Raw genomic sequence first — 22,838 nt, 5'->3', positions numbered from 1 at the left:
ATTTCTATCTATAATAATATTCAAGATAATAACCAAAAAACGGTATAATTTTCCTTAAAATTGCCAATTCAGGGGCAGCAACCCAACAACCCTGATAAACAATTTTACCCCATGTCAGATTTGCTCTAAATGCAAATGGTTTCAGAGTTATAAGCCAAAACCTACATTTTACCCCTATGTTCTATTTTTAAACATGGCGGCCATCTTGGTTGGTTGGCCGAGTCACGCCACACATTTTTTAAACTAGATACCCCAATAATGATTGTTACCAAGTTTGGTTTAATTTGGCCCAGTAGTTTCAGAGGAGAAAATTTTTGTAAAAGCTAACGACGGACGCCGGACGCAAAGTGATAAGAAAAGCTCACTTGGCCCTTCGGGCCAGGTGAGCTAAAAATTACTTCAATCATTCCGCATCCTGATCAGCTTTCTCTTCAACTTTATGATTATGCCGCATGCCATGCAATAAGAATAAATGTGTATCTGTTTAAGTTTTTCTGAAAATTTCTGAGAATTTCTGAAAGAATATTAATACTGGACTGTCTGTCCGTCTGTTATCACACTTGTTAACACGGTCGATACTTCTTTAAACGATCTAAACCTTACCCGATGTACATGTTAAATTTTGGGAGGGGTAGGCATATTGATTTTAAAGGTCGAATGAAAAGATCAAGATATCTTAAAGTTGGTGTATTTCCTTCTTGAATAAGGGGAGATGTATCAACATTTAAGCAGTACATACGTGCGTATGGAATTTATAATTCAACATACTAGTTACTATAGAACGTTATCGGACCACAGATGAATTATCACGTTGTGATTGGTTAAACACCGTCACGTGGTGACCCCCTATTATAAGTTATATGGTTCCCTACTGACCCCCGTTGCGGCGTTTAACCAATCACAACGTGATAATTCATCTGTGGTCCGATAAGAGACCGTATGGGGTAAGTAAGTTTCATATGGGGTTCATGACGCGTTAATGGCGACGTCATCCATTAATGTTGTTGTTTATTTTTCAACAAAATGCCGCAGAAAAAGTCCAGCGTCCGATAAATTCGTTATACGGTTAACTACTGACTCCCTACGGATCCATAGAGGGTGAATAAAATGCATAGGGGACTCGGCCTCCGGCCTCACCTCCCTATGGATTTTACTAACCCTCTATGGATCCGTATGGGGTCAGTAGCGAACCATATAACTTATATTATCTATTTTATCGTAGACAAATCTTTGCCGGTTTTATAATCTTTTAATTTTTTTTACAAATGATTCTTTTTAAATTTCGTCTATGACCATGCATAAGGGAGGGTTTTTTTAATCTAGTAATCCTGTCGCCTGTTTTGTTCGCCTGAACCAAGTCCTGAAAATGTTGATACTGTGTATAGATATAATAATAAATAAATAAATAAGCTTTATTTAGAGTCAGCAAGGTATACAAACATAGACAAACATAAGCTCTAATGAGCTTTTAACCGACATACGAGACATGTTTAACAATACAACATTTATAACAATACAACCGCAAAATGCATAGCATAAAAATTTGAAAAATGGGGTATGATCTAGACGGTAAATAAATTTGCATAATATATAAACTAAAAGTCTGCGCAAACTATGCACTTACAGCCATTTCCATTCCATGATTTTAAAATATTTTTGAACTGACTAAAATTAGCATTTTTTCTAAAATCATCAGGTAGATCATTCCATTAAACAGCCTGTGTATTTAAAATAGTTCTTACCATAGGTTGATGTTCGGACCCTAGGTATATCTACAATATTGGAATATCTAAAAATAAAAATTATATTTACAATCTTTCAATACAACTGAATCATGTAAGCATGGTGGTGACAATTAATATAAAATTTTAAAACACTCAATAGCCATGTTATGCATGTACGTCTAATTTTCAGTGATGGAACCTTTGCTCGTAAAAGAAGTTCAGCATATAAACTAACATAGTCTTCATATATAAATTGTAAAGCCCTTTCCTGATTTTTTTCCAATTTGGTGGTGTTCTCTTTGTTGCAAAAATGCTATGCCATATGTTTTATTTCCAACTGCAATGGCTTGGAATTTGTCGGGATTTGCCTGCAAACAATTAAAACAAAACCAGTCAGTTAAAACAGCACTTTCTCTTTCAAGTGTACATAATAAATTTTCAAAATTGTTGTCTGCATATGACAGAGTATTATCATCGGCATAATTATATAATATAGGGTACCATGTTCAATAAAATAGAATATGTCATTTATAAAAAATATTAAATAATAGGGGCCCCAGGATTGAGCCTTGGGGTACCCCTTTCTGGATGTCAGCCCAACTGCTGAGTACTCCTTGAAGTTTGATTTGTTGCCTACGATCTGTAAGATAATTTTGAAGTAATTTCACTGATTTAGAAGAAAGACTGTAGGCAGATAATTTACTTAAAAGGATATAATGTGGTAAACAGTCAAAAGCTTTCGAAAGATCCATAAGAATAGCTGCCACATACATATTAATTATCCGGCCTCACACGGTGGAAATTATGCTTCGCCTTCATATTTGATTCCTTTTTAGTCGATCAGAGATTGTTGTTGTTTTTTTTGGGTTTTTTTTCTCCACCGTACAGAAAATGAGTTGATCGTTGTTTTTTTTCTTTCTAAATTTAAAAATGCCATTTTACTCTGTTGGAAGGTATCATTGTCACTCAAATAAATTGCAAGCATTAAATCTCTTAGTGATGATTAGTGAAGTATCGTATTATTTTTATTTTTTATTTTTGAAACGACCCCTCACATCTTACCTGTCGTAGTCGTGCTCAACTGTAGGTGTAGACAATTGTTAAAAAGGTCTATGAGTTGAGGGGCAAACAGATGATTTAGAGTCATAGAAATACAAGAAACTTTAAATATGAAATCATTATACCAATTAATATTTAGATATCCAACTAAAAATAAATTAAAAATATTTTTAATGAATGCATTATATTGTCCCACGAAAAACCTTTTTATTTAACTTTGAGTTCGGTCTTTTATTTACTATAATTTTAAACATAAGATATCGGTACATATATCATAAGTCAAATACCACTGCTTACCCTCTTGTAGGAGCAGAACCGAGGGGAAAACATACTTACCTTCTTTATAAACATTGCCAGAAAAGAGTGGGAATTATACACAGACAAATAGTTCTGGCTGACCATAGAGAAAATAACCTTAGCAATAGAGTGGGGAACACTATTTCTAAAACATCTGTAGTCATTACATAGAAAATTCTACGGGAAAGATTGATAGAAATTAAAAACAATGAATCATTCTGGAAAAACAAATGCCACAAACAAATTAAAAACACATCGTATGAAGATTTTCAAAACGGTCCACATAAACAAATCCGTAACATTTTATAAAGTGTAAAACACATCACACACACGAGAAGTCAAGACAGGAAAATTGAGTGCCTCTTTCTTGAATATCATGCACAAGAAACATTCTCACCTTTTGAGTATTATATTTGTGTCTCCCCATACATGCCATAGGAGAATATTTTTCTTTATAAATACAGGAAACCGTGAACTGAACTGGTATGCCATTCTTATCTGTATGATATTAAAAATAACCTTTAATGTCCTTACTTGTTCATAATATGAGTTTCCTTTATTATTTTTGGTTCTATTTTAAATCAAGCTTATTTTTTTAGCCCCAAAGGATCTTAATCCGTCCTACTAACTTAAATAAAAATACGTCCAGAAATCGACAATTTTGATGAACATTCAAAATATAGATTAGGACGTTGTCTTGATTTGCGATATTAAATCGCATTTGGGTTGTTGGTTTACAATGTCAACTGAACATTTCCGCTTCCGGAAACGCTAGGAAAATGCCGGCTTGATCACCATTCAAAGTTACAGTGAGCTTAATCCATTGAAATCAAATGCTTTTCTTATGCTGACATGTCATGATAAAGAAATAAGGTGCAAATAAGATAACATTCAATGATAACAAACCCGAATGAAAGCCCACAAATCTCTACAATACATTGCATTTCCTGTGTTTATACCACCCTTGTTCAGTGACATTTAGAACATACAAGAAAATAACTTGATATCATGTTCCTCATGATATCGGAGTATATCCTAATTCATTAATGTTTATTGTGCGGTATATGTCAACCATGTAAAGCTATTTTTGTCTATTATCGGGCTGCAAAAGCACCGAACACAACAAAAATATACCACAGAAAACCTTAAATTATATACAGTTTATGCATGTTTACTTTTATCAACAGCGCATTAAACGACGCATATGTAGAAAAGATAACGGTAACATGGGCTTTGATGAACAGCTCATACCTAGTTTAAATAAATTTTTATGTCCTTCCCCTGAAACTGAAAGTGAAAAGTTTGTCAGTAAAATTATGCATGCCAATCGCCATTTACCAGATAGAGGGAATTGCCTGTAAAGTTAGTCAAACAACTTCACGATCTGTATTATGCAGAATAACTAGAAATATTGTTAGTTCCACAGGTACTTAATCGTTCATAATGAAAGCAATGCTGATTATCAATTATGAAATTTAATTTGCCGATTGATTTGTGCAATACAGATTTGTATGTTTTCAACCACTTGCTCCACATGGGAAGGAAGTGACCCTGCCCCTAAATGCACAAACAATGTAGACAGTGAAAAAAGTACACAATTTAAAGCAAGAGCAACACTAACACCTTTAAACATGTTAAAACAAAACTAGGGGCGATCCAGAAGGGTAAGCAGATACTGCTCCACATGTAACGTACTATACGTAGGAAACTCTTCTCAAATGAGTAAGACCTTTGCAAAATAAAGGTTTTCACTTTTAGAGGAAGCAATCTACAATGCAGCAACACAGTTAAGTTTTTTAAAAATATTATCAACTAAAACTAATATTTTTCTCAGTTAGATATTTTCACAATCAGATTTTTACATAGGTCACATCGTGTTGAAAAAATCTTAGACATCTCACAACTGCTTTATCTGTATTTCAGGCTTGAAGAATGTATCTGTATAACTTAACTTTACAAAGAGCTACTGGTATTGCTCATGCAATCCATGGCAACTTTTCTGGAAGCAAGTTACAAGAAATAGTTGTATCCAGAGGCAAAATTTTGGAACTTCTAAAACATGACCCAAATACTGGAAAATGTTACCCTTTGTTGTCAACAGAAATATTTGGAACTATTAGAGCTCTTATTCCCTTCAGATTGACTGGTGGTTCTAAAGGTAAGTTAAATAACTGCTGAGGCCACAATTAAAAATATTTTGGTTTGCCCAAACACTATCCAAAGGTTGAGACAGTGGGTAGGTAGGTAGGCATTTTCTTTCTTTTTTTTCAAAAAAAGAAATTGAAGTATCGGGTGTTTATTAGTCTTCATGCCTATCTGATTAAAAAAAAAAAACTGCTTCAAATCAGGACAAGAAAAGAATTTGAGTAGGCAGCTTTTTTCTGGGTAGGTATATACGTAGGGTTTGGGCAAACAAACCTATTCTTTTTTATGGCCTGATGTATGGCTTTTTATAGATCTTCTTTTAGTTGTCCCTCCACCAATAAAAACTGGCTGCACCAAAATAGCCTAAATATATGGCTATGCAGTGCTCAAAGGTGGCATTTAAGCACCAGAAATCAAAATCCTTTAGTTGTCTTTTATACATTTATGTAGGACTCTTATAAAGTGCGATGGTTGATGTTTTTTTTTTAGTGCGATCAAATGACACGCTAAAGTGTGATGATATATAACATGCCGACAGATGCATTTTAAAATTATTTAATTCAATAAATTTATATCGGACACTTGAAACCGAAAATAACTAGACCAGTCTCAAAATTACCGGACATTTGCCAATGTCTGACTGACCTTTGAAATCACTGAGAGTGTAATTCAGTTTTTCTCACATACACAAAAAAAAATTCTATGAAAAAAATGTTTCCAAGGACAAACACTCAACAAAAACTTGTGGCCACCTATATGGTAGAGGTATTACAGAGAAGTCTGTCAGTATAGTTAATGATAGGTAGGGAATTGACTGATACTTAGTTAGGTAAATCAAGCTATTAACAACAAGCTACCATATATTTAATTTTGAAGTACTTAACATTTGCAAATTTACCTAAAAATTATTGTATACATGCCAATTTTTGAGTAAAATGATATTTTCAGATTACATTGTGGTTGGGTCCGACTCTGGAAGAATTACTATCTTGGAATATATACCTCAGAAGAATGTGTTTGAAAGGGTAGGTTTACAGCTGATAAAAAAATGTTTACCACATATTTGAATTTTCGTGTTTTAGAAAGAAAGGAACATCTGTATAATAAAACAAATTTGTGAGGGTTCCACAAACCAGTGTCTCGCCTACTGTTGCTGTAAATTACAGGCTCAACAAAAAGGAAAGAAAAAAATCAATAGAAATATTCCGCTTGATACTATCTTTTGATTGTAAGAAGCTTCTGTCCAAGTTTGGTAAAAATCCAGGATAGTTTATGAATTTTAAAAACTTTAACTGCAGACTGGATGTAATGTTAACTGGAAGAAAAACTAAGTCCATTTACAAGTAAAATACAGATACACAGGTACAAAATATTAACAAAATTTCCTTCTAGATACAAGCTTATGTCCACGTTTGGTACAAATTAAAAATAGTATAAGAAAGTTATCAAGATTTTTAAAAATTTTAACCACAGAGTGAATGTGTTGTTTCCTGGCAGAAAATCTAAGTCCATTTACAGTAAATTAAGGAAAAAATTAATTTATCGTTTTAAAAAATTTACTTCTGGATACTATCTTATGATCATAAACAAGCTTCTGTCCAAGTTTGGTACAAACCAAAGATAGTTTATGAAAGGTAACTTTAACCAGAGTGAATGTAATGTTTTCCCACAGAAAAACTAAGTCCATTTATAAGTAAAATACAGAAAAAGTGGAATTTTATTTTTACAAAATTTACTTCAGTCAGGGGTACTACTTAAACAAGTTAATTTAATTTACTTGAAGAGGTAAAAAAAAATATACACATATAAGTAAATAAATAATGTTTGAATACTCTCCACTCAATGACAAAGGTGATAAATACATAAATTTTCATTACATTAGTTGACATCTTCGATTTGCATATTTTGTCTTGACATTTTAGTTCTGCCATTTAGAACCAACTTTACTTTGTCTGTAACATCAATTCACTTTCAAATAACAGGTTCACCAAGAGACATTTGGTAAAAGTGGTTGTAGAAGGATTGTTCCTGGACAGTACCTGGCTGTGGATCCTAAAGGAAGAGCTGTCATGATAGGTATTTCACTTACGACTACTTAAATATATCTATAAATCAGTTGGTTTATTACAACAAGTCTTTTTCAAAAATCAAACCGATTTTGATCATAATTGTAAAATAGAATAAAAAAGGTATTAATATGCTGTTTGTTAAGATTAGGGAATCAATTGGTTGAAACTTATGTAACCATAAAATATTATACTTGAGAATTCAGGTAGTGTGAATTTGATATTTAGCGAAGTTTAGGATTACATTTGTTGAATTATAGAATATAAGAAAAAAATTAGTCTTATAAACATAATTTCACCTATTAAGAAGATTATATCATACATGCAGAGCAATATTACATCCTATTCTTGATTATTTAATGATTTTTAAATATATCTCTTTAATTATTAACAGGTGCAGTTGAAAAACAGAAATTGGTTTACATACTAAACAGAGATGCACAAGCTAGACTGACCATTTCTTCACCTCTAGAAGCTCACAAAGCTAACACACTGGTCTATCATATAGTAGGAGTTGATGTTGGTTTTGAAAATCCAACATTTGCTTGCCTTGAAATTGACTATGAAGTGAGTACCTGTTTTAAATACAAATGTGATTTCATAGTGGTAAAGAAAAAATATTACAAAATATTTTGATATAATAATTTTAAGCATATCCAAGTCAAAAGATGGTATTCACAAATTTAAAGCAAATAGACTTTTTGCATCAAAAACTCTCAGTCTACACTGAAAACCACTAGTCTGATGCCCAGACTAGTAAATATTGATTTGACGTAGTGAAAATTTTCAAAAGGACAAGTTTCCAGAATAGTAGATGAAAAGTTTTTGGCACAGACTGAACACTAGAAAAGGAACATTGAAAATTTTATTTTCACAACAGAATTTTGAGTCTTTAAGATGAACAAAGCAGTAAAACAGATTCTTATTCAGTACATGTATCTTAATTTTTTTGTAAGCTAGAGAAAACATATTTAGATAATTTAAATCTAATCCAAAAATCATTTACATTTCTATTTCAAATGTTTTTGTACTCCAGAATTTTCCTTTATTATAGGTCTCTATGATATCTATTTAGTAGTTAAGTTAGCAATGCAGGCTATCTCTTTAAAGTCTCAACACTTCTTCCTATGATTCTGAATAAGTGTAATTTGTAAACCCTGGGTCTGACTTTCTTCTAATTTGAAAAAAAAAATAGTTTATTGGTTCAGGAGATTGCCTTTCTGTATTGTCTGAACATGTAAAACAAGAATAGTCTTTTTAACTTACAGGAATCGGACAGTGACCCCTCTGGAGAAGTAGCAGAGAAAGCACAACAGTTACTGACCTATTATGAACTGGACTTAGGATTGAACCATGTTGTTAGAAAGTACTCAGAACCACTTGATGAACATGCTAATTTTCTTGTATCAGGTAAAGTGGATGTCTGTTAGTTCTATTCCATTGAATGTCCTAGAGGGTTTGACATCACATAATATTATTTTCTGTGGGTAATAGAGATGAAAGCAAATATAACTATTTTACAAATGAAAATAACAATAACTGGTGGTGGGGCAATATAAAAAGTGTTTTTATTCTGACTTAAAGAATTAAAATGCTAAAAACATTTTGTTTAGATACATATTAACCAAGGAAAGTTTGATTGTCCATCTATATGTGATAAATATTAAGATAGTATATCAATGTTACAAACCATGATGTCTATTTTAGTTCCTGGAGGCACAGATGGACCAAGTGGTGTGTTAATTTGTTCTGAGAATTATGTTACATACAAAAATATTGGAGACCAACCAGATATCAGATGTCCTATTCCTAGACGCAGGGTAAGTGGTGTTCTGCTATCATTATTTTCTTTAAAATACTCTTGTGATTATATTCTTTAGTAAATTAGTGAAAGGTATTATGATAAAAAGTTTTCAGAATTTTATTATTTTTAGTTTAATTCTCAGTTTTTTTATGAAAGACATGTTGCGGCAAATTTCCATATGCTAATATTTCAATACCCATTAAAACTTGAGATTAAAAATCTAAATTATATTCAATAAAATTGTAAACCACCTATGCATCTTTTACAGAATGATCTTGATGATCCAGAAAGAGGGATGATCTTTGTATGTAGTGCTACCCATAAAACTAAAGTAAGTATAATACATGTAATTCTAATAAGTGTTCATAGTTTCTAATCAAATGTCATGAATTACCATCCCAACAACCATGTTTTATCACAGTTATAATGTGAGCCTTGCTTTTTCACTAAAAATCATTCATTTAAGTATTGTGAACTTTATATCAATTTAGTTTCCTGTTTTGGCTCATTTTAGAGCATCATGACCTGACTTGTGACTGATTTTAAACAGCATTAAGTTTCAAGTAGTTTTGATTTTTTGAATGTATATTTATACCTTTTGGTGAAAAATTCACCTAAATATAAATTTGTGAGTTACAGAAGATTCAACATGTATTTTGTCCTTATTTTCTGTTTTATTCTAAATTCGAAACATTTTGATAAGAAGATAATTAATAATTTCTTTTTACACTTTGCTCTTATGATGAGGTTGCGTGGCTGGAAAATTACCTTGCAAACTATTGATATATACTTGTTGCAGAAAAATCTTGACAAAATGAATTTATAATTTTATTAATTTATCTTTTCAGTCCATGTTTTTCTTCCTGGCTCAGACAGAACAAGGAGATATATTTAAGATAACTTTAGACACGGATGAAGACATGGTAAGAGGACAAAGAACTTTTTACTGGAAAATTTTCATTTTATATCAACTGCACTTGTGAAGAATAGATCAATTGAATTCTCTTTAAATACAAACAACAGAAGACAAGCATAATTTAAATTTCTTTTAAATTTTTTATCAGAAAATCATACAGTAAATTATGACCCAGAAATTGACAAAATATATTTTACATTTTATTGACTTCCTTTTAGGTAACTGCCATAAATTTAAAGTATTTTGACACAGTTCCAGTGGCAGCTAGCATGTGTGTGCTGAAATCTGGTTTCCTCTTTGTTGCATCAGAATTTGGAAACAGGTATTTATGATATAAAATTCTTATAGGGTGCTAAAGAGTATTAACAGCAACAAAATATTTCTATATAATAGTATTGATGCTAGAGAAGGATCAAGCTCATATTTGGAATAGAGACCATTCCATGGATTAATTTTTTTACGTACAGCAAAGGAAATTACTGGACATCATAAATGACTAGTTTAATATGTTTTGCAGTGATGTTTGGCTTAGAAGATATATGTTTGAGCTGTTTCATTTTATTCATAAAGTCCAGATCTGTTTTGTGTTGAAATTGATGTTAATAGAATATAACTTTCAAATGCACAACTGACTTACAAATGTATTTTGAAGTGTAAATTTAGACCTATTCACAGAAATACCCATTTTTAACATGGGTGTAAAGAAAGTTAGAAAATTTCTTAGCAATTTTGTTACAACACTTGGGGAAATATGATGAAAAAAGTATTGACTTAGCATAGCCTAACTGAATAGCATATTTCTTTCATTTTTTACATAAAATGAATTTTTTCAACTGTAGGTCCTGACAGTGATCAATTAGTTTATTAACTCTGTTAATTTAATTTGAAATAAATTTTATTTCAGTTTTCTATACCAAATAGCACAGTTAGGGGATGATGACGATGAACCTAGATTCAGCAGTAACACACCATTAGATGAGGGTGACACTTTCTTCTTTTCACCAAGATCTCTAAAAAATTTAGTACAAGTAGATGAAGTAGACAGCCTTTCTCCAATTATGAATTGCCAGGTAATTATATGTGTTGCCTTTGATGATGGCCTTTGCTGTTAAGATTAAAAATTTTGTTCAGTCTGAGTCAGATATTTGGATAAAAACATGTGTGATCACATGTGATTGATTCCTATATTCACATTACTTGGCTGATAATTTATTTTCGTGCTATAAATAGAAATTTTTAAGATTGGAATACAGAGATGATTTTATAATCTTTTGCTTAGATATGGATAAGTGAATTACAACTGTTCTTCTATTATATTTGAGATATGTGTATTTATTTTTTGTAGATTGCTGATTTGGCTAATGAGGATACACCCCAGTTGTATACACTGTGTGGGAGAGGACCACGATCTACTCTACGAGTCTTGAGACACGGTTTAGAAGTAAGAATTTACAAACTTTTTATCAAGATTACATTTATTCCGGTAAAATAAACTTGTTAACAAGTCTTGATGTATGCTTTTAGAATCGAAGAGTTTTCTTTTATCACTAGTAAATACAGAAATAACTGAAGAAATATGGCTATAAATGTTAAAGGAATTTATATAACTGTAATATAAATGATTTGGTAATCAATGCACAAAAAGATAAATATATTGCAGTAAAAAAAGAAAAACAGTTGTTGAAATAAAAAACTGAACTATGATTGATGTTATGATACATTATTACATTTATATCTTTTTAGGTATCAGAAATGGCTGTTTCAGAACTGCCCGGTAATCCTAACGCTGTATGGACTGTAAAGAAAAATGTTGACGGTAACTTCATACCAATTCTGTTTATTTTGTAACCACTTTATTCCAGGTATTATATAGCAGATTCCTTTATAGTGGCAGGGAGGGAAATCAATTTGGAAAACTTAAATTTTTTGTTGTAAACTTATTACAAGGACCTCATTTGATTTTTCAGCAGGATACATTTGAAATGATGATTAATCATAGGATCATGTCTTTATCTCACCTGTAATGAAATCTGTTTCCTTTATAAAGTTTTTTAAATGGTCACACATACACAAGACATTTTTGTGTCAGTTGAAAGTCTGATGTCATAAAGAGTTAACAAATTTGTTTATAACTTTAATCAATTACTAATATTCCTGCTGCAAATGAAAGTGAGGTTCATGTGTTAGAAATTGTAGCTGTTGATAGATGCATTTGTAATCAACAGAATAGGCTTGATAGAGAGAGGAAAATTATAACAATATTTCTGATTTTATCTTGCCTTTCTGTTTTATCAGTTTAAAACCTGATAAGAACAGTGCCCGATGTTGACAGTTATTGTTATAAGTTAAACTTGGTTAGGATCAATTTTAGAAAAAAAGATTAATGAGGGCTGGTGTGATGGAAATCTTCCAACACCAAGCCTCTTTTCTAATTTCAGATCCTGTCTAAGAAGCATACTGTACAGTAAACAGGTGGGTAGAGTCAGTAACACACTGACCGGACATTTGAAGCAGAATATTCATTACTCATTCATATCATTTAAGGGAAGGGGAATTAGTGAAGTAAGAGTGAAATATCTGGAATGATTCTGTGGTTTGATTGTTTATCAGGGATGATTTGAGATATATCTTGTTCGGACCTAGAAATATTTTTGTGGCCTACTTAGGATACCGGTAGTAGAGGGGAAATGTGTTTTCAAGTCTGTGGGTATGTCTATCTTGTAGCGATACCTGAACTATTTCATTTATAAAGCCAAATTAGATATGACCCAAGATATCATGGTTCAGCTAGGCATGGTGTTGTATGAATAAATTTTTGTTTGCTTTAAGAAGTTGCTTATAAAAAAAGATGTGGTATGATTGCCAATGAGACAACTCTTCAGAAGAGAGTATGTCATAGTTATTTAGGCTTTGAGGTGCAACGTTCATATTTCTTTCTTTTATATGTTTTGATAGCCTCTGTTGCAGAGGGAATTATATAAAAACAAGACTAATCGTAATGTTTCCCGTTTGATGACCTTAACATGTAAAGGTGAATTTTTGTTTGAATAACTGAATATTTTTATTTTCCATTTCATGAATATGAAAAACTTGTGTCTATTTAAATTTCATTATTAATGTTATAAATTTAAAATACATATCCTGTGTACACTCTTATCTAACAAGAATCTGAGAACACGTTTCTGTTCTAGTTATTTACTACCTAGATCAGCCAATGAAATTACAGCCAACAGAAACAGTAGAATTCTCAGATCCTTCTAAGTGATGCATGAACACAGAATCTGTATTTCAATGATTTATTTCTATGCTATTCCCATGCAAGCAAATGTGTCCCATCATTCAACAGGATATACTTACATGTCAAAACATTTATTAAATTTATCATTCACAGAAGGTGTTTAGCAATCCATCCATATCAACCTAAGGATTCCAGAAATTGACTTTGATTAAACAGAACAACTGATTACTCTATAATAAAAATATGTATTTGATATAAACAATATCATTCTGTAGATTATTCATACAAAAAAAACCGGTGAAAGACGTATTTTATGTATTAGTTCTGATGAATATTAAATAGTTTAATTTTCATCCATGGAGATTGAATATGTGGCCTAGCTTGAAATTATTCCCTCGTCAAATATGGTATTTTGACCAAGTGTTCAGTCATATTTGTTTTTTCATTTTTCAAAAAGAACAGATTATAATAGCTAGAGTCTTAAAGTTTAAACTCTTAGATAATGACTGGAATCTTAATCAAAAGTTCATCACCCTGGTAATTTCTTTTGAATTTTATATGATTTCTAACCAGTCTTTTATCCCCAAAAACGCAAAAATGAATTTTATAAGAAGCAGACTATATTATTGTACCATTTCTACTTTCAGAGGAATTTGATGCCTATATTATTGTGTCCTTCGTCAATGCTACTCTAGTATTGTCCATTGGTGAAACAGTTGAAGAAGTAACAGATTCTGGGTTCTTGGGAACAACACCTACTTTATCCTGTTCACAGCTTGGAGACGATGCATTGGTGCAGGTTAGTAGATGTCATCTATTAAATAGAAAAACTGAATAAATTATAATATATTTGAAAACTACAAACGAATAAAGACATTTCAAATTGATAAAAAAAAAACAAACAAAAAAAACACAATAGTAATAGTACAATGTTCAGTAATCCAACAAAACTTAGGATTTAATTCACTCCACAAGGCTTCAGTTGTAAAAAATATCACTGAATTTTTTGTCCGTATTTGTATTATTAACTTTAAATAGCCAATCTACACCTTATTGTGTAATGAGTCTATTAAAATGTATAGAAACATTATGACATTTTTAATATAGATTCAAATTAAGTAAACAAGAGACCATAAGAACTCTCATTAAGTATATTTAAATATCTAAAAGCTTTTTGAATTTTTAAACAGATTTATCCAGATGGAATTCGTCATATCAGGTCAGACAAGCGTGTAAATGAATGGAAGACACCTGGTAAGAAGAATATTGTAAAGTGTGCTGTCAATCAGAGACAAGTTGTCATAGCTCTGACGGGTGGTGAATTAGTCTACTTTGAAATGGACCCAGTAAGTATTCCTAAATTGTGCACTACAACAATTTCATAGGCATAAAGAGATTCATGTAATATTCTATTTTTTGTTAGTGAAGATTACTTATAAATACAACATGTATCTTAAAAGATAATTTTACTTTTTTCTAATTCTTTGATGAATGTCAAGTTTTAGTTCTGACAAAATCAAGTATTTGCTTGTGATATATCTAAATAAATGAATGTGAGATTTTATCATTGTAGACAGGACAACTTAATGAATACACAGAGAGGAAAGAGATGTCCTCAGATGTTGTATGTATGGCTCTAGGACGTGTCCCTACAGGTGAACAGAGATGTAGATTCTTGGCTGTTGGTCTCTCAGATAATACTGTCAGGATTGTTTCATTAGACCCTACTGTAAGTTTTATGGTATTATATATGTTTCTGGAATTGTTTGCTTTACAAAGAAATTTTGATATGTATTGTTACCTTTTTGGGGAAATTTATCAAATAAAAGCAGTCAGGGATTAAATATTGACAGATGATTCAATTGCTATTTACACCAGCTCAATGGTTCAGCTATTGTTTGTGATTTGATCATTATAATTTCTTTCTTTGTCTTGTAATTCTTTTGAGTACAGTCATTCCACCTTTTGAAATATTCCACAAGCCATCTTTATTTGTGTATTATAAGTTTTATATTTCCTACAGGATTGTTTATCACCATTGAGTATGCAGGCTTTACCAGAACCCCCAGAGTCTCTGTGTATTGTAGAGATGGGAGGTACGGAAGCCAAAGAGGAAACGGGAGAGACTGGAAGTGTGGGAGGCCTCTTCCTCAACATCGGACTTCAGAATGGTGTACTACTGAGAACTGTATTAGACACAGTAACTGGTGACCTGTCTGATACAAGGACCAGATATTTAGGATTGAGACCAGTCAAACTCTTTAGAATATCAATGCAGGGATCTGAAGCTGTGAGTACCTTTTGGAAAGGAAAGATTTCATCTTTCTTGATATGAACTTAGTTATGTAGTGAAACTATATACTTTGAAGTTATGACCATATATACCTTCAAAGACTTGACTTTTGCCCTTTACATTGTGTGTAAACTACTTCTAAAGTTCCTGTTGATCTCGTTCCATTCTATACATAATCTGTACTCATAAAATTGACCACAAGGAATTACAGATGCATGAATTTAAAAAAAAATTTAGCGACAAAGTAAAAGCCACATAGATGTTCACATAAGATTAAAGAAAATCTTAAAATTTTCTTACTAAAAGTCATTCAAAAATAAGCGAGATGTTTATTACAATCTGTATACGTAGTATCATTAGAGATTGTTACTTCATTGTATTTTTACAGGTGTTGGCTATGTCAAGTAGATCCTGGCTTAGTTATACCTACCAAAACAGATTTCATCTAACACCATTGTCATACGAATCTCTAGAGTATGCATCAGGATTTGCCTCTGAACAGTGTCCAGAAGGAATAGTAGCCATCTCTACAAACACACTTAGGTAAATCATATTTATTTAGATGAAAAGAAAATTTTAATTGGAAGAGATTTTGTGATGAAGAAAAATTCTGCTCCAGGTCAATAATGTATTGTTAATTTCATATTCAAAGTAATAGCAGATGATTATAACTTATGGAAGCTGAAAAGCTATTTAAAAATATTGACTAGAAATGTAATTCATAACTAATAGAGGATATAATTTTATAGTTGAAATGTAATTTTTGTTAAAAAAATTTAATATTAACTGTCAATCTCAGTGATCTTTATATAATATTGCACTCTGTTAAATATTCTGAGCATTTGGAGTTTGTTTATAGCTTATAGAGAACTTATGAAGAAGATTTGTTTTATTTGTTTAGGATTTTGGCTTTAGAGAAACTTGGAGCAGTGTTTAATCAGGTTTCACATCCAGTACAGTTTACTCCAAGAAAGTTTGTGATACACCCCGAGTCTAACAATCTTGTCCTTATAGAAACTGATCATAATGCTTATACTGATGCTACAAAGATGGAGAGGAAACAACAAATGGCTGAGGTTAGTTTATGTTGACTTTATAAGTGGAATGAATTAAAGCTTGCCTCCATGGAAAAACCAAGAACAATAAAAAATGTTTTGAAAGTTGAATGTTCAGGAGGAGTAAGAATTAGTCCTAAGATTTTTATGGGTTTTTTAATGAGAAAAAAATATTACTAATTTTTCATAGAAACAGATGTTATATTGCTATTAATACAAAAATGACTTCATTAAGGCACATCACAAAATTACTTACAAAGTTATAACCCTTTAACTTTGCATTATTTGTGTTGTAACATCTGATTATTCCCTATTTACTATTCAGAAATGATCTTATGAATTAGATCTCAGGAATTGTGCTGAATATGTAACATAATACAGTTTTATTATGGGATATGGGAAATAAAGGATAATACTGTAGATTGAATATTAAAGAAATGATGGAATGTTTGGTCAGAAATGCTTCCTTTATTGTCTGTTGTATTATTTATATCAAATGTTTAATTGCATTTGTTGTAGGAAATGGTAGAATCAGTGACAGAAGAACAGAGAGAAATGGCAGCTGAGATGGCTGCACAGTTCTTAAATGAAGAATTACCAGAGAGTATATTTGGTGCACCAAAGGCAGGCTCTGGCATGTGGGCGTCGGTCATTCGTATCATCAATCCTATCAGTGGTCAGACACTGGATAAAATATCACTAGAACAAAATGAAGCTGCTCATAGGTATTTACATTTATATCATGAATACAACACTATATAAATAATTACAACTTTTTGTTTTCCAGTATTAAAAAATACAAAGATATTATCCAACAGTGTTTCAAATATTAAGAGGAATGAAAACAAAAAACAACTGAAACTCCAGGCAGGGTCTTCAAAGAATAGTTTGAATTTGAGTGTTCTTAGTTTTAACTCCATACACATTTAAATATTGTAAACAAGAATGATATAATGTGTCATCAGACAACTCTCTCCCCCCTCCCCCACAGGTATATTCTATTCTTAAGTAGCGGTATATTCTATTCATGAGTAGCTATATTCTATAGTGACCTCAGTGGCTGAGTGGTCTTTTAAGTAGTTCTTATTTGAAACTAATTTATATGTCATGTGGAAATGATGTAAATTACAATCCGTGTTTCAACTGACAAACAGCTGATTATAACAATTTGTACCTGATCCACATGTTCAATTATCAAGTGGTCTTGGTAGTTCAACTACAGTAATCACTAGCCTGTCAACACTGGGATGAGTTCAAACCACACTTGTAACAGGTGCTCTTAGACTCCAATCTTCTTTACTGTATGACGGCTTCCACCACCAATTATAACTGGCTACCAAGAGTGATGAAAGTCATTCAACACCCTACCAATCAATCATATGCATACTAAATGAGTTGCCAAAATAAAGCCAAAAGTTACATAAAAGCATTCAAACGAAATTCTGCAAGTTTCATTTGAAATGTACTGAAATTGCTCCTTTCTACTTACAGTATATCATTACTGAAGTTTGCCAGTCGTGGAGATGATCAGTTTATATTAGTGGGTGTGGCCAGAGATCTTGTTCTACAGCCCAGATCACTGACAGCTGGTTATATATATGCCTATCAATTAAAAGACAATGGAGAGAAATTAGAATTCTTACATAAAACAGAAGTGGAAGAAGTGCCAGCAGCAATTGCTTCATTCCAAGGAAGGTGTCTTATTGGTGTGGGCAAATTTTTAAGAATTTACGATCTTGGCAAGAAAAAGATGCTGAGGAAATGTGAAAATAAGGTTGGTCAAACTATATATCATTTAAATTAGTATTTTGCCACTATAGCCTTCTTGCCCTGATGTAGGACAAAGGAAAAACCAATCAATTCATTTAAATTATGATACTTTTAAATTATCCTAAATAGAGAAAATCACCTGATCTGTGCATTGCATGTACTCCTTTTGTTCATGATGAAGTATTAGATTGGCTGAAGTTTATTTTATTTTATACCTCTAGTTGTAAAAGTATGTCAACATTGACTATGTAGCTTAAGAAAATAATCTATGAAATGCTAATGGAGATTTTTTTATTTTTCAGCATATCCCAAACTTTGTGATAGGAATTCATGTGACAGGAAGTCGTATTGTAGTGTCAGACATTCAGGACAGTTTTCATTTTATCCGATATAAAAGACAAGAAAATCAGTTAATTATATTCTCCGATGATACAAATCCTAGATGGATTACTGCTTCCTGTATGTTAGATTATAATACAGTAGCGGGAGCAGATAAATTTGGAAATATTACAGTGGTAAGTTGACAGCCTTAGAAATGATGACCACTAGATATTTTTTAGGTGTAGATACGCCAACATGTATTCACAATTAGTGTTCTTCCTTTTATAATCCTGGATTTTGTGATGCTTTATTTTATGTAAACAACAATGTATTTAAAAAATTTCTGTTTACCATGATGATCTATAAAATTGTCAAAACAGTAATTTTGTGTCAAGAACTCTACACTTTGTTGACAAATTCTTCAGAATATGGCTTAAAACCTACCGAAGAAAAAAAATAGAAATTGTATGTATGAACAACTTACTTAAGCTCCAATAAAAAAACAAAACTTAGATATTATTGGTAGAAAAACTGAACTCTAACTGAACTTTAGATAAAACATTTTAAAACTTAAGCTATTAAATCAGCGAATTTTTTCTTAGTTATAGCAAGCTTTACTAAAGTTCAACCAAAACTGAATTATTAAAGAATCTCTGCCAAAACACCTTTTAAAGGCTTGCATTTGATATTGACAAAAACATTTATAAAGTACTTGAAAGAGAATATTGTTGTATATGCCAGACAAATTATTCAACTGCTTTTGTTATCTACAGGTTCGGCTGCCAGAGGATATCAGTGATGATGTTGATGAAGATCCAACAGGAAACAAGGCATTATGGGATAGAGGCCTGCTGAGTGGTGCATCTCAAAAGGTATACTCTACTTTCTGATTAAGTTGAAGACAAATTTTTATAGTTGTGTATCAAAGTTGTTTTAAGCATTTAACAAACTATGCATGGTATTAATTGTAACATTTATGTTAATTGTCACACAAGAAAACTTCTTTTTCTTTGCTATCAAATTCTTGTTAAAGTGGTTCAAACATAATTTGTTTCATTGTAGGTTGATATAGTAATGAATTTCCACATAGGAGAGATAGTGACATCTCTACAGAAAGCCACCCTAATCCCTGGAGGTTCTGAGTCTCTAGTCTACACCACACTGTCTGGTGGTATTGGTATGCTGGTACCATTTACTTCACATGAGGCAAGTAACCTATAAAGTAAACTTATTAAGACTTTGTGTAGGAAATAGTATAATATACATGATTACGACTATACAAGTCCAATGCATTCTGTAGATTTACTCACTTGACAAACAAGTTTTTTTAACCAAACAGAAGTAATGAAGAAAAATAAATTTTAACATTTCTGTTTTAAACTGACTAAAATCTTAATTCTGGCAGGCATGTTGAATATTTAAAAATATAGAAAACTTTTTTGAATAAGTCAGATATAATGTAGTATGTATTATTAAATGAAGAGCTTATATTTTTCAGGACCAAGATTTCTTCCAGCATCTAGAGATGTACATGAGATCAGAGAATCCTCCTCTGTGTGGGAGAGACCATCTATCATTTAGATCATATTACTTTCCTATCAAGGTAATACTAACTAGTTAAAAAGTCTAAAGTTTCTTTGTTGAAGTAGTATGTATTAAGGAAAATAAAGGAATGTGATATGATTGCCAAGGAGAATTATCCACCAAAGTCTAAATGATATGATTGTAAACAACTTGACTATTGAGAAGAATTCAATATTATTCTAGGAAAATAAAATAGTCCTTTATAATTGCAAGTGTACAAAATTAGTAGTTCCTTTGATTATTTCAATAGTATTATAAGTATCCTTTTGGTCATTCCAGAGCATCATTGATGGAGACCTGTGTGAAATGTTTAATTCTATGGATCCTGGTAAACAGAAGGGTGTGGCAGAAGAATTAGATAGGACACCTAGTGAGGTAATGTTATTCCTTGATTTCAGGAACATTGATGCTACAGTACATTCCGGTTATTTGCATAGCCTATTTGTCAGACGAAATTATGCAATAAAGCGGAGTATGCTTATATCCGAAATGCCAAATTACGGAGTCAAATAACATCGATAGTGCAGATCAACAAAGAAGGAAGATGAACGTCCATAGTCCACTTACAACATATTGAATGCTTATTTATTCTAATAAAAGTTATTTGTCTAGTGTCATACATTTTATTTCATTGTGTATTCTTTCAATAAAGATTATAAACACATTTTGTTAAGTTTATTTATGTACCGATTTTTCCTTTACCTGAGATACGAAAATAAAATTGTTCTAAAAATAGATTTGTTTCTATGACCCAGATGTACAAATTACATTGTTACACCTTGTTTAAAATAAACTGTTTAACAATACTACACAGTTTATAATCATTGTAAACAATAATTGTGCAATGAACTGTCTTTGATATTCAGTATTTACCGATTACACAGTGATGTGACACTGTTACTTTAACACCGCTAGTTTCGTTTATGCAAAGCAGTTCACAGGTGATGGGGCCATGCACGGGTTATTTGCTGGACACGAGTGTTGAAAGTGAGAAACATATAATAATCAGAAGTTAATTTTCTTTTAAAAAATATTAAAAAGAAAAGATTAATGTATAAAATTCTTCAACCATATATAAAAGCCCTGTAATATTTAACATAAATGTAGATCACCCAAGCTGAATTACGAGATTACACATTGGATAATGATCGATAATTAGCAGGCGTTAATGTTTTAAAAATTCACCCAAAATGGAATCTATGAACAATGTTTGAAATCCAATCAATAATTAACACCTTTTGAGATAGAAGATCATAGAATAGTTGTGTTTTTACAACAATCAGCTGATTGACATTTTTATGACCTCGAGGCTTAAAATAGAATATGGGAAACTTTACCTGTGTACACATCGAGGACTTTTTTATAATCATATAAACACGAAAGATACTGTTTTAAAACTTTATTTGAATAACACACAAGTAAATGTGAAATAATAATGAAAATTATGATGCATTCAAGTAAAATATACTTACCAAATTGCCGTTTCCGGTCAAAAATCTCGTCAGTTTTAACAGAGCATATCTAGCTGGCGATTATTTTCTATGCAATAAACCGAAATGCCACTTGTAAGGCTATGCATATAACTGGACAATTTAACATTAGGTGAATGGGAAATGGTTTCGTGCAGGAGAAAAGTATGCAATTAACCGAATTATGCTATTAAGCGGTATGCAATTAAGTGGAATCGACTGTATTATATTACAATAAGGCAAAACTTTTAGGAATTTTGGTCCTTAATGTTCTTCAACTTTGTATTTGGCCTTTTTAAATTTTTTGGATTCGAGCGCCACTGATGAGTCTGTTGTAGACTAAACACGCCTCTGTGGTGTAAATACAAAATTTAATCCTGGTATCTATGATGAGTTTATTTTCGTAACCACTTTAGGCACCCATTCAAACAGTAATAAGGATAAAAATTTACCACCTATGTTATAATGAGGTATATGGTGTTGTCTTATAAAAGTTGTGTATGTGTAGTATAAGTCAATTTTGTATCACAAATAAAAGATATGTAAAATAGTTAAACTAAAAAAAGACAAATTTATATAAACTGGACATGATGTAGATTACAATCCGTGTTTCAACTGAGAAACTGATTATAACAATTTGTACCTGATCCTTGTTAAATATTTGATAATGAATCATTTTTTGATTGAATGTATTTAAGAAGGTTTAGGAAGATGCGAAGTTAGTGGAAATATTGAAATTCAGGTATCACAATATAAACATACATATAGATAAACATGGTATAAATGCCAATGAGACACCTCTCTATTGGGACTTTGAAATCAAAATTGTAAACTGTGGACATGATGTAGATTACAATCCGTGTTTCAACTGACAAACAGCTGATTATAACAATTTGTACCTGATCCACAGGTTTATTATTGGTAGGTCCAATAATGAACATGTAATACAATAAATCTAAATAATTATACAGTGATGTGAGTAAGTCTTAAAATTGAACTTTAGGTAGCAATACACAGTTAGGAAAAAAACTTAAAATTGACACTCATAATTTTTAAACATCCTCTTTCCCCTCCTGTCTAACAAAGAAGGCTTTATA

The 22,838-nt window shown here is 31.5% G+C and overlaps 1 protein-coding gene across 1 annotated transcript in view; it reads left to right on the top strand.

Moving 5' to 3' along the window:
* The first annotated feature begins 3,812 nt into the window (after positions 1 to 3,812).
* Positions 3,813 to 22,838, top strand: part of LOC139525381 (splicing factor 3B subunit 3-like) — a 29,999-nt gene continuing 10,973 nt past the window's right edge. Inside the window, exons 1-26 of the mRNA XM_071320684.1 lie at positions 3,813 to 3,953; positions 5,004 to 5,238; positions 6,174 to 6,250; positions 7,208 to 7,301; positions 7,686 to 7,858; positions 8,560 to 8,701; positions 8,999 to 9,111; positions 9,364 to 9,426; positions 9,944 to 10,018; positions 10,230 to 10,333; positions 10,916 to 11,081; positions 11,357 to 11,452; positions 11,755 to 11,827; positions 13,897 to 14,048; positions 14,440 to 14,595; positions 14,823 to 14,978; positions 15,273 to 15,539; positions 15,931 to 16,085; positions 16,444 to 16,618; positions 17,117 to 17,322; positions 18,089 to 18,371; positions 18,670 to 18,882; positions 19,462 to 19,560; positions 19,751 to 19,894; positions 20,187 to 20,291; positions 20,552 to 20,647. Coding sequence (XP_071176785.1) covers positions 5,013 to 5,238; positions 6,174 to 6,250; positions 7,208 to 7,301; positions 7,686 to 7,858; positions 8,560 to 8,701; positions 8,999 to 9,111; positions 9,364 to 9,426; positions 9,944 to 10,018; positions 10,230 to 10,333; positions 10,916 to 11,081; positions 11,357 to 11,452; positions 11,755 to 11,827; positions 13,897 to 14,048; positions 14,440 to 14,595; positions 14,823 to 14,978; positions 15,273 to 15,539; positions 15,931 to 16,085; positions 16,444 to 16,618; positions 17,117 to 17,322; positions 18,089 to 18,371; positions 18,670 to 18,882; positions 19,462 to 19,560; positions 19,751 to 19,894; positions 20,187 to 20,291; positions 20,552 to 20,647 — 3,609 coding nt within the window. The 5' untranslated portion in view covers positions 3,813 to 3,953; positions 5,004 to 5,012. The remainder of the gene's footprint in view (positions 3,954 to 5,003; positions 5,239 to 6,173; positions 6,251 to 7,207; positions 7,302 to 7,685; positions 7,859 to 8,559; positions 8,702 to 8,998; positions 9,112 to 9,363; positions 9,427 to 9,943; positions 10,019 to 10,229; positions 10,334 to 10,915; positions 11,082 to 11,356; positions 11,453 to 11,754; positions 11,828 to 13,896; positions 14,049 to 14,439; positions 14,596 to 14,822; positions 14,979 to 15,272; positions 15,540 to 15,930; positions 16,086 to 16,443; positions 16,619 to 17,116; positions 17,323 to 18,088; positions 18,372 to 18,669; positions 18,883 to 19,461; positions 19,561 to 19,750; positions 19,895 to 20,186; positions 20,292 to 20,551; positions 20,648 to 22,838) is intronic.

Source organism: Mytilus edulis, chromosome 5 (genome assembly GCF_963676685.1).
Source record: "Mytilus edulis chromosome 5, xbMytEdul2.2, whole genome shotgun sequence".
Classification (NCBI taxonomy): domain Eukaryota; kingdom Metazoa; phylum Mollusca; class Bivalvia; order Mytilida; family Mytilidae; genus Mytilus; species Mytilus edulis.
The sequence above is the reverse complement of the archived record's forward strand: the minus strand, read 5'-3'. Positions and strand labels throughout refer to the sequence as shown.